The sequence below is a fragment of the Oratosquilla oratoria genome, chromosome 21 (assembly GCF_046742065.1).
Source record: "Oratosquilla oratoria isolate Oo_2021 chromosome 21, ASM4674206v1, whole genome shotgun sequence".
Lineage (NCBI taxonomy): Eukaryota > Metazoa > Arthropoda > Malacostraca > Stomatopoda > Squillidae > Oratosquilla > Oratosquilla oratoria.
The window spans coordinates 21,511,501-21,524,950 of NC_134797.1; the positions used below are offsets into that span (position 1 = coordinate 21,511,501).

General features: G+C 37.6%; 1 protein-coding gene across 2 annotated transcripts in view; it reads left to right on the forward strand.

Moving 5' to 3' along the window:
• LOC143036777 (venom phosphodiesterase 2-like) overlaps positions 1–13,450 on the forward strand; it is a 103,125-nt gene that overhangs the window by 32,517 nt on the left and 57,158 nt on the right. The window contains exons 1-3 of one of the 2 annotated variants that reach the window (XM_076204511.1): positions 6,275–6,344; positions 10,896–11,230; positions 12,991–13,035. In XM_076204511.1, coding sequence (XP_076060626.1) covers positions 10,982–11,230; positions 12,991–13,035 — 294 coding nt within the window. In that variant the 5' untranslated portion in view covers positions 6,275–6,344; positions 10,896–10,981. Of the gene's footprint in view, positions 1–6,274; positions 6,345–10,895; positions 11,231–12,990; positions 13,036–13,450 lie in introns of those variants that run through there. The other variant, XM_076204512.1, reaches the window with a different exon arrangement.

Consider the following 13,450-nt stretch of genomic DNA (forward strand, 5'->3'; position numbering starts at 1 on the left):
AGATGCAAAGCCCGCCTTTCATGCTGGTTATCGCCAGGCTATATAAGAACATAAGAATAAAGGAGACTGCAAGAGACCATAAGGCCTACACTAGGCAGCTCCGTATCCATCACCACCTGTCATCCCCATCCATAAAGTTGTCTAATAATTTTTTAAAACAACTGATAGTTTCAGCGCTTACTACATGGTTACTAAGTTTATTCCAATCATCGACCACCCTATTAGTAAACCAATTCTTGCCTACTACTTCCCTTTCAGCTCCGGCTGTCGACAAGCTATTTTGTCCACCAGCTATTCATTCTATCCATCTATTCATAATATATTCGTCTTCCCCAGAAACAAAAAGGTGGACGCCTCTGTTCCAAGATTCCACCCCCATAGATAGATAAAGTCGCCGTGGGTGAGCTAAAGTAGAGTCTACTGAAAACATGTATCACTAGGTTAGGTGGAAAAAGGTGATGAGAAACATACGCCAGGAGGCGCATAGCTGCGGTCGAAGCCGTCACCTTTGCCCTGTGCTCTTAGGCTATTGGGGCAGGTAACAATCACTCCTGGAAACAGGAGATGAATGCGGGATTCATTATTATTATCATTATTATTATTATTATCACTAATATCATTATTATTATTATTATCATTATTATTACTATATTATTATTATTATTGTTATTATTATAATTATTATTTTTTAATATTATTTTATTGTTATTGTTATTATCATTATCATTATTATAATTTATCATTATTATTATTATTTTGTTGTTATCATTATTGTTGTTATTGTTGTTATCATTATTATTTTATTATTATTGTTATTATTAGCATTATTATTATTAGCATTATTATTATTCATCATCATCAATCATCACTATTATTATTATTTATTATTATCATTATTATTGTTATTATAATTATTATTATTATTCATTATTATTATTTTAATTATTATTATTATTAGTATTGTTGTTATTGTTATTATTATCATGTATTATTATCATTATTATTGTTATTGTTGTTATTATTATTGTAATTATTATTTATTATTATTATTATTATTATTATTATTATTATTTATCTATTTATTTATCTATTTATTTATTTATTTATTTATATAAGTATATATACCCGAGGGCACATTCTACTCTAAATTTACGAGTGCTTCTTGTTCATATCCTCTCTGTGAGCAGATTATTGTGGGTTGATTGCAGAAAATGATCGCCATAAAAATTGGAAAACCTTCTTGTATTATATCAAATTGACACTTCATTTTCCTTTGGAAAACATCATGTAAATGAGGTTGTCTGGACTTGGAGAAGGCATTTGATAAACCGCCCCTTAAGAGGTTGATAAGAAAGGTGAAGGGAATAGGAAAGGTTACGGGAAAGTTGTTGGGATAGATGAATGATTTCCTGGAAGGAAGGGCAAGTCACGATGATCATAACTGGAAAGAATTCTTGATAAAAACAAACAAAGAGCTACTTTGCTGGCCCCACTCATGTCCCGCGCGTACTTATAGGAATAGATAAAAAAGGTGCAGATGGTGTGGAATTCCTAGAAATAGAAGATGGAAACTCTTGTGAGACATTTGGAGTTCAGTACCAAGAAGAGTGTATCAGCAGATGCAGTCTTCTCCGCAATTACGTCTGCACTTATTCAAAGGAAAATGTGATGCTTGAGTTACATTGAAACTATAGGATTAGTAACATTACGGGGCAATGCAAATTTTATATCAAGTTCTCAGCCATAGGTGAACACGCGCGCGCACACACGTGCGCACACACGTACACACACACACACACACACACACACACACACACACACACACACACACACACACACACACACACACACACACACACACACACACACACACACACACACACACACACACACAGGCACACACACACACAGGCACACACACACACACAGGCACACACACACACACACACACACACACACACACACACACACACACACACACACACACACGTACACACACACACACATACACACACACAGGTACACACACACACACACACACACAGGCACACACACACACACACAGGCACACACACACACACACACACACACACACACACAGGCACACACACACACACAGGCACACACACACACACACAGGCACACACACACACAGGCACACACACACACACACACACACACACACACACACACACACACACACACACACACACACACACACACACACACACACACACACACACACAGTAAATACATAGAGATATTGCCTCTTTCTTTCTTTAACTATTCTTTTGTTGAGATGCCGAGTCCACAGATATGTTCTATAACCATCATATTTGTATAAGTTTTGTACAAATAACCAACACTCCTTTAAGAAAGAAGTCATCGACAAATAAATGTTCATGCAGTTCCATATAACTAAAGAACCTCCCAAGGAGCAAGTGATCAAAATGGGCCCACAGGGCTCGCAATCTCTTGCTGCTGTTATTACGGAAAACCCTGACTTCTCCACTGTTTTCAATATTAATTGAAAGTTACATATTTTTCCATGATACACGATACATTGTAAAAGATAATACGTAAAATTACAGAAAAAAACGAGTAGATTTTTTTACAGGAACTTTCTTTAGAATTCAAGGTGCTTCCGTAGATATAATGAAACACATAGACCATTGGAAAATATATATCATCTTATACAATCTAACACACAAGTACAAAAAAGAATATGACATGTATAATTTTACCAATGAAAATGCTGTTCCGTGAAATACTTTCTTAGAAATTACAGAAAAGTTATAAAAAATTAATGTTTATACAGTACAGAATAATTCTTAAATTTATGAAAAAATGTCGATGAAATGTGTCCAGCGACTTTTTTATTTTTTTTTGTAAAACATATGATGTTTTGTAAATCTATCATATTATTTTAAATCAGTGAAAATATTGTTTTAAGTCCAAAAACATACGTGGTGCAATACCTTATTGTATAACTTATTGTAACTTTCCATCTTACCTCACGAAAAGGATAGGAGGAAAATGATGTACATAATTTTACGAATGAAAATACTGTAATTTGCAACACAGAACTTTCTCTGTTAGAAAATACGGAAAAATATGTAGAAAATACATTTTTTACACCTAATACGGTCAATATTACCAAGATGATTTCAATATTAGCAATACTTCTGTTAACATTTTTATATTTTGGTAAACATGGCCTTCTCTTTGCGTTCGATATCAAACAAAAAAATTCTAGATTTCTTTCTAGGAATATTTGACATCAACTTGACAGTTAATACAAACAAAATGTCATGTATAGTATTAATAAATAGTTGTTGATCATGGGTTCCTTAATATGCATTGCATTAGACTTGATCAAACCGCTGCTGTGAAACTCGACGGACAACTTCCAGTCCGTCTGATCTCACTGTGGGTTTTGTTCCTCGGACGTTTGGACTAGATGTGAGAGAGAAATGTCGTCTGATCTCCAAGGCTTTCAACTCGTTTGATTGTTGCTGCAGTATGGGTGTGTTATGAATATACCACACACATACACACACACACACACACACACACACACACACACACACACACACACACACACACACACACACACACACACACACACACACACACACACACACACGGCTCGGTGGCGGATTGGTAAAGCACTGGCCTCACAAGCCAGAGAACCGGGGTTCGATTCCCCGGCCGGGCGGTGATAAGTTGGGTTTGTCTCCTTTCACGTGTAACCCCTGTTCACCTAGCAGTGAGTAGGTACGGGACGTTAGTCAAGGAGTTGTGACCTTGCTGTCCCGGTGTGTGGTGTGTGAGTGGTCTCAGACCTACCCAGAGATCGGCAAATAATGAGCTCTGAGCTCACTGCTGTAGGGTGGTGTCTGGCTGTCTCGACAGAGACTGCAGCAGATCCGAGGTGAACACACACACACACACACACACACACACACTCACACAACTTACTAAGATCAATAAAGGTGGCCTTTACCTACTTGGACGAATAAATGAAGAAAATACTAGTCATACTGATAAAGCCGAGACTGGAGTATGCAGCGACACTATGGACACCCGGTACTAAAAAGAACATAAAAAAAAATTAAAGAATCCAAAGAGTAATTACGAAGATGGCCCCAACTTTTCCAAAACTATCATATGAGGAGAGATTGTCAAAGTTGGAATTACCGACTCTGGAACAAAGAAGAGAAAGAGGTGACCTATTGACCATCTATAGAATCATGAGAGGCATTGATGTCCTTGATAGAGAAGACTTACCAAATTGGGATAAGAGAAATACAAGAGGACATGAAAAGGAACTCAAAAAGAACAGTTACAGAAGGGACCTGAAAAAGAACAGCTTTCCACACAGAGTAGTGGATGTCTGGAACAAATTGGACGAAACAATAGTGTGTGCAAAAACCATACATGAATTTAAGAACAAACTAGATACTGCTAGATACAAAGACGGGACACCACGAGCGTAGCTCCCCTTCCCGTAAGATACAACTAGGTAAAACAACTAGGTACACACACACACACACACACACACACACACACACACACACACACACACACACACACACACACACTTACTGTTCTTATTTGGTAAGCCATGAGGGTAGCCCAAGCCGAAAAAAAAGTTTGCTGTTAGCTAGATTAATATCTCTAGTAAGAACTTGTCCCTTTAAAAAATTAAGTGTTATTTTTTCCATCCAATGGAAACCACATATATAAAAAATAACCTAATCCTAGTCAGAGTATTAATTAGCACCAAAGAGGTTGATTAAGGCTAGGCGTACTTAGCCCTTTCGTTATCGACAAGGTATCACGGGGTTAATTAAATCATCTAAAGACATTTTGAGCCGAAGGAAAAGTGCCACCGGGTACGGAAGGGGTCAAATCCCGATTTAGCTGAGGGGTCACATTTCGATTAAAATGGAGTCATCGTTGCAAGACCTCCTAATTACTTTCGTTTTAAATACAGTACTTATTCCGTGAGGAAAATAGGAAGAATGAATAAAGAAATACAGAGTACAGAAAGGATTACAAAGGAAAAGCATACAGACAGGAGACCTTTTGGTCCATAACTAGGTCGGATGTGGAATAAAGATAAATAGAAAATAAAAAATAAATAAATAGATAAATAAATAAATAAATAAAAATAGATAGAGAAATGAATAAATAAGTAAATAAGATGAATAAACAGATTATGATAGATAATAAACAAGTAATGATAATTGTTTTAAAAATTTACGGAAAAAGTGTTAGTATTTTCTTTTTCGATTTTATGGGAAATCTATGGTAATTCTGTAGATATGAATTAATTAAGAAGAATAAGAAATGTGGCTTGAAGCCATAATGTATAATTTATTCTAAATTTGCATAAAACCTCAGAAACAAGAACAGAATGTTTGTATAATTTTGTAAATAATAGTTCTGTAACTTGAAACACAATATTTTCTCTGTTAGGAAATATATGAAAAATCATATGGAGAAAACAAATTACTCTTAAATGTTGTACTTTTCTTCCAGTAGTTAATTCGAGGCCCGAAAGGTCCACTCCCTTGTCCAGTGTGCACTTTAGTCTATGGTACCCAAGAAACCAGTTTGGGGCAACATTTTTCTTTTTTTTCTTCAAGTGTTCGATGAATGGTCAAGGTTGGAAGAGAAATTCTGAGCACCCAGCACACACTGCTCTTAAACATGTCCCGTTTTCATTAAACTCTATCTACATATCAACCGTGACCTTTTTCTCTGTTTCTTAAATAAAACCACTTTGATAAAAATGTTTATTCGATGTCCATATTCAGATCAGTTTTAAGAGTTCAAACAGGCATTCAAACACTGCTGAACAAGTTTTGAGAGAGTAAGGGATCCCACTAAACGAAATATATACAATACCCGTTATAGTTGTAGACTGTAGATATAATATTAAAGATAATCAAAGCCGCTTGTAAAAGATTGGCGTACTGCAACCTTTGGACCTGCAGAGTAAATATCAATCGAAAAGAAAAATGAAAGCAAGTCGACTTTCGGAAATGGCGCCAAACTGCAACTGTCGTCTTGCAAGTCGGGTACGACCCGGGGATTATTATTATTCGTAGAGGACATTCACCTGCCCATCTTTGCTTCTCAAGCATTTTTATTATCCTTTAGATTTCTCTTTAATCATTGTGTTGATAGAATTCATTTTAGTGTGAAAATTTTAAGTTAAATTGTAAATAATTGTTCTTTGGTATGTGAGAATAATCTGCTACACGTCCGGGCCCAGAGTGGCTGGAACTCTCAGTCTAGCGAAGAGCGACTTGCTACACAGACAAGTTATATGTGTGAGCCTTCAAGTGTTTGTGTGTGTGTGTGTGCAATCACTGAAAACATCCTAACGGAATGATTTGATGAAATAGGAAAAGAAAAACTTACCAGTGCTCAAAAGAACGAGTGTTTTCTTTCGAAAATATTTTTGAGAGAACAACTTTGTGAGTTCGACGAATACGAAAATATGTGTGAAGTGTTTTTGACGAGTCATTGGATATATCAACACGTCCAGTTTTAAATTCCCCCCAATATTCCGTGGTCATTTGGAGTGTCTATGAAATAATTACGAGTTTCACACAAGGAAAGGTGCAGCACAGAATTTGTTTGTGGTAAAGGTGTGTCTTTTCGTTCGATACAACCGGTTTTCAAAGCGCTAGCAAGTAACTCCCTCAGCAAAGAGATATCGCTGATGTATCGTGTATACAAAACTATTAAAATATAATCATTATCATGCATCATATTGAACATACTGTATGTATCTGTGTACATACATGCATACAGACATACATACATATGCATAATTATATATATATATATATATATATATATATATATATATATATAGTTGTACGTAAAATTAGAACTGAAATTATCAGTACACCAATTTGCTACCCACAAATTACCATTACCTCGTACCTACCATTAATACCAACACGTATATATATATATACATATATCTACATATTTGTATATATATATTTATATACATAAATATATATATATATATATATATACACATACATATATATACATATACATATATATGCAGAAAGATCACTATAAACAACACGTGATCCACAAATTTTGCTGGTAACCACTAAGGAAATCGGTAATATGTATGTATGTATATTACAAAATTTTAATCTATCCAAGGGCAGAGATTTCATTCAGTTGACGGAGCGGATATGGGCTAAGAGGGCATATCAATCGACGAAACCCCACTACATTAGTCATGGGTGTTGTCAATTCACAAAGACTCGAATCAAAATAGCTGAGCGTTGTTGTGGTGGGCGGGACTGTTCCACAGCCTCGTTATTTATACCGTTCATTGTCCATCACCTTTACTCTTATTCTTGTTGCTGTCGACAGGCGATTTTATTCAGACGAAAGGAACCTTATGCCCAGCGAAAAGGGATGAAATGAATATATACGTGTGAGTCACCATGGTCCTTGATCACGTGATGGACTTGTGATTGACAGAGATCACCCTCCCGGATGAAATTCTCATTGCTCATGAGGCTCGATCTATGGGCAATACTGTGACCTGGCGCACAAACAACAAATCCTTGCCCAAGGGAGACAGTAACAGCTTGCTAAGTTGAGATGTTTTTCATGCTCTGAGCGAGAACCGTTCTCGGGGCTGAGTTAGCAGCCCAACCTCTACTATTACTTGTATGCACGTGTGTGTGTGTGCGTGTGTGTGTGTGTGTATGTGTGTGTGTGTGTATGTGTGTATTTCCCCCTCACTGCGATGTTTTGATACCTGTTACCCTTTCGGATGAGAGCCTAGAACTCGTTTGGAGACCAAATCGTGGCCAGTGTCTAGATCCTGCACACACACGCGCGCGCACACACACACATAATCCCGCCTAGGGCTGAAATAATTTCAGTATCGCTGCGGTGCGAGTTGTTACTCCAACTCTCGTGGGCGGGGATTTGGGGGGAGTGCGTGTAAGGTCACAGCATTACCCATAGATCGGTCATATATGAGGTCTGAGTTCTCTTACGGGAGGGAAATAGTTGTCGATCACGAGTCCAACATGTGATCTGAGACCATGGTGAATCACACACACACACACACAAACAAACACACACACGCACACACACACACACACACACACACACACACACACACACACACACACACACACACACACACACACACACACACACACACACATACATACACACACACACACACACACACAAGCATGCACACACATACACACACACAAACGGACAGTGCACACACACACACACCAAAACGAACATCATTCCCTTGCCAAAGGGAGGCAGTAATGACTTGCAATATTATGAAATCTTCCAACCCCTGAACAGGGCACGGTCTCGGACCTTTCGCAGGAGAAATTAAGACGCTGGCCGCCATGTCAGCATACCACATGTACGTGTGTGTGTGTGTGTGTGTGTGCGTGCGTGCGCATGTATATATATATATATATATATATATATATATATATATATATATATATATATATATATATGTGTATGTGTGTATTCACCTTGGTCTTTGGATTACGTGCTGGACTCGTGATCGACAGCTATTTCCCTCCCGGAAGGGAGCTCAGAGCTCGTATGACCGATCTATGGGTAATGCTGTGACCTTACACGCACACGCACACACAACTCCCCGCTCACGAGAGTTGGAGTAACGACTCGAAGCGCAGCGATACTGAATTTATTTCAGCCCTGGGTAGAATTCGAACCCGGACCACCGTAGTGACAGTCGGAGACTCTACCAACCGCGCCACCGAGTGTGTGTGTGTGTGTGTGTGTGTGTGTGTGTGTGTGTGTGTGTGTGTGTGTGTGTGTGTGTGTGTGTGTGTGTGCGTGTGCACATGTGTATGTGCACTTGTGTGCGTGTATGCGTGTGCGTGTGTGTGTGTATACGTGTGTGTATGCGCACGCGCGTGTGTATAATACGTGCGTGTGTATGCATGTACACATATGTACATGTACATATGTATGCATATACATATGTGGGCATGTACTTGTATGTATGTGTACTACACATGTATGTACATATGTGTGCATGTGTATGTGCACTTGTGCATGTGTGTGCGCGCTTGTACACACGTATGTTAGCGTTTAGACGACCCACGTCATCGCATCGATTAATGTCCACTTTTGAAGTTAATAAACAAAAGAACGAGGTGCGAGGTTCCGTGAGTGGCTATATCCGTGATCATTTCGTCGACTTCATTTGTTGTCAATGCAATCTTATCTATGGATTGTTTGCAGTTGTTGCGTTGAAATCATCTGATTCGGATAAAGTATAGATACATAAGTAGAATAAATTAGTTTCATGTTGACAAGGCAAAACTCGTACATCGGCAAAGTTCGTTTGTGAAGACAAGGCAAAAGTTATTTATTTTTTATCTTTTTCTTTCTGTAGTCATATCCATGAATTCATTTATATCGGTGTTTTGCGGTTCGGTGCTTTTGTCGTCAGATGATTTCAATCAGAGAATTGGCTTCTGATCATAAAAGTATCAATTGAAATATGGCTGTTATATACGACTACAGAGGACTTGTCTGTATCAAAGTGTGTCTTGCGTTTTTTGTTAAACTGAGAAAATAAGTTTAGTTCTGATTACCAAGGATGACATTACAGTAGTGGAGTGACGTTTACCTTACACTCACATTATTTCAAAAGTCTACAATATTCGAAATATATATATTTTTAATTTAGACATTTCCTGATACCTGAAACTCACTAAATTATTGTAGTTTTTTTTTCGAAAGATTTTTTTTCAATAACTGGAGATTTCTAAGTTTTAGAAAACCGCAGTAGAAATAACAATGTGTAGGTCCCTTCGTAAGCGTCTGGTATTTGTTAACAGAAGAGTAGTCATTCTTCACTAAATGATTACTTTAACCACGTGACTTAGCATACGTCCCGTCATTAGGGGATCCCAAGTTCAGCTAAATATAATCACTAGGCTATCGTCAGAACAAAATCTGTTAAGTGCATCACACGGAAACCGAATTAACTGAGATAGTCTTAATCTTTTCAGCTAATTAAGATCGACTGATGTTAAACTAAATCATGGGTTCACAATGAACATATTTCCGTTAGTTTTGGATTCGTACAAGTTGAGGCGAATTTAGTTACAATGCTTTGCTTTTCAATTGCCAAATGTAAAGTAGCATTTTCATATACTCGTATATTGTGTAAGAATGAACTATTTAGATTAATACAAATTCTAGACATATTGAGGTATTGATAGAGAAGTTTGGAATGTTACAAGCCATGATTGCCATCCATCAGTTTGAATCTAGAAGAGACGAAATATTTTTTATCTGAAGTTGTGGAAACAATATCACGCCGTCATATTTTGATGCCATATAGAATTGATCATATATTTTTCATCTTCAGATCTAAGTGGCGTGCTTATTGGCATTTGATTGGATGGCGTTTGTGTTTGATTTAAAATGTTTTACATTTAGTTTGAACTTGCATGGTTCGTTAGTCGGGATCAATAAGGAGGAAGGGAAGATTACGAAACTGCAACCAGGGAAAAAAGGAGAACTATAATGAAATTATGAATGTTCTTGCTCATTGTGTTTCCGGGTGTGATCTTTTATCGAGGATAAGGCACTCTTATAGATGAATGAGATTGCTATGCAATAGCTAGACGTAAACAATTGGCACTAACATTCTGAAATTTTCTTTAATAACGTCCAGTCGCTTCATATATCCATCACTCATTTGCCTAGATTGGTGCGCAAAATTTAATAATTTTTTTCACAAATGTGGTGAAAAAACTTTTACTTACGCCAATCTATTGTTAATATTATGATGACCTTCATATGGTAATTTTTAGGGTTCGCGCTTTCGTGATTCGATTCCCGCCATTTTCAAATTCAAACCCGTCGACGACGTCGTTCGCATCTTCCTTGAGCATCTGAGATGGAGACCTACAACGCCGCCCTCGACAGATGGGGAGATGCAGACAGCTCCTCCTCTTCTTCGAAGGAACATGAGGAAGACAACGTGGAAGAGAGGCGTCGGTTCAAGGTGGTCCCGTCGGCGATTTCCTTGACGAAAGAGGACGAGAATTTTCTGACCGTCGGAGAGAAAGAGCGGGAAAGGAAGCGCAGCGTGTCTTTCTCAGCTTATAACGGTCGCATGTCGAGGCAGTTCTCCCTCTTGACTCTGGTGCGTCCTACATTTGTGCTACAGGCCCAATGAATGTCAAGCTTTTTATTTAAACTTGTTTAAGATTTTGTACTCTTTAGATTTTTTTCTTTCTTTCCTATGTGTGGTGATGAATGAAGTCATGCATCTGGTACGTTCTGGCTTGGTCAGTATTCTGTGCACTAAAGCCTCGTGTACACGGGGTAAGTTGACAGGCAAGTCAAGTGTGCAAGGCACTTGTACTGGAAAGGAAAGTGAGCAAGTACATGTTCACACAGGCCACTTATCTCTGACTTGGCCTGTGTGAACATACACTTGCTCGGTTTCCTCTCCAGGAAAATGTGTGAACTTACATCCATGTATTTAGTGGCTATTTTTGGCACCATCAGTACCACCATCATCATCGCCACCACCACCACCATCATCACAACCGCCAGCCAAATTATCACTATCACCTAATTACTCTTTTTTTGTTGCAACGATGTTTCGTTGCTGATGCTTTTGTAAAGCAATTAGACACATACTTTCACGTCATGTGTCTTTACTTCGCCATTTCCAAAAGAAAAAGTAATTTTCAGTCGCTGCACCCAGCATGCCATCACGTTGTACACAATTGCATTGGTCGGTGTATAATATAAATCTAATATCAGGTTCTTGAAGAAACTTAGTTTAAAAAATCAAAACTCAAATTACTTCAGACAGTAGTTAAGTATTGGTAATTATCAGTTGCTGCACCCAGCATGCCATCACGTTGTACACAATTGCATTGGTCGGTGTATAATATAAATCTAATATCAGGTTCTTGAAGAAACTTAGTTTAAAAAATCAAAACTCAAATAACTTCAGACAGAAGTTAAATATTAGACGATACTTCAAACATATATACTAAAAAATCCTGTTTTTAAGATGTATTTAGATTTATGTAAACTATGGATGCTCAGTTGAATACTTACAACAAATCTTCGACGAACCATGTCAACAACAAAAACGGGAAAACTGAAGAGACGCATGTGCCTCACAAATCCTTTTCCTCACATACTGTGCTCACTAAACCAACAAAAGCAAAAGACAAATACTATGTGGTACAAGTAATCATGATAACTGACAGCATTTTTTTTTTTTTTTTGTAAAAGAGGAAGAAAGGATTAAATAGAATAGTCATCAGCTTCTGACCCAGGGCAGTGGACAAGATGCAGGAATGACCCATCATCCAGGAGGTGCCAAGATAAGAGGGAGGGAAGAGGGCAGAGGGGAGTGGAGTATGTAGGGGATGGAATGGGTGGGAGAGGGGAATGGGATAGTGGTCTGAAGTTTGTAGGATCTTCCCTATTTCCTCCTTTATATATTGGTACTATGTTTGCATCTTTCCAGTCTTGTGGTACCTTTCCCTCTTTGAGTGAGAAGTCTATTATCTTGTATAATTTGTCTGTCAGTTCGTCTATACACTCTTTCAGTAACCAATTTGCAATTCCATCCGGTCCATGCGATTTCCTGACATCTAGGTTTTTTATTTGGTCTCTTATTTCTTTTTGTGTTACCTTTATTTCTTTCATTTTGGGTGACCTTTCTTGTTGTCCATCTTCCCGAAATTATGAGCTCTCAATTGTAAAAACAGACCTGAAATGTCTGATCATAACTTCTGCCATTTCTGTGTCATCTATATATTTGTGTGTGTGTGTGTGTGTGTGTGTGTGTTGTGTATGTGTATTCATTTGATGCATTATATATTTACCTCTGTGTAACTGTATGCCTATAACTGAAATATATTTATTCACTTACAGAACGTTCAGTACACTAGAAAATGGCGCGTGGTCCTTGCTTTGCTGGTAAGTACCCTCTGACATTTGAATGTTTCTTTCTTTGGCAAGAATGAAATTCTTTCTTAAAGAGTACCTTCCCATACTATTGTCAATAATACGACCTTGGCGTATTAAAAGGAGAGATTGAATATCTACGGACAAGGTCGTGACAGATGTACTACTTCAAAACAATTAGGTTATTTGCCAGGTCCGGCGTAGTAGGGTGACAGAAAAAGTTAAAAAGAAACATTCATACACTTTATTAAACTATAAATTTAACAATAAACTATAAATTTAACAATTTTTGGCCTATTTAAACAACGGAAACGGAATTATGAAAGATGAAAATATGCAAATCAATGGTACAGTAAAAGGAAAATACAAATCTAAATATTTCGAAAAGCGGATTAAAAACTCCGTGCATTTACTTATTGCTAAACCT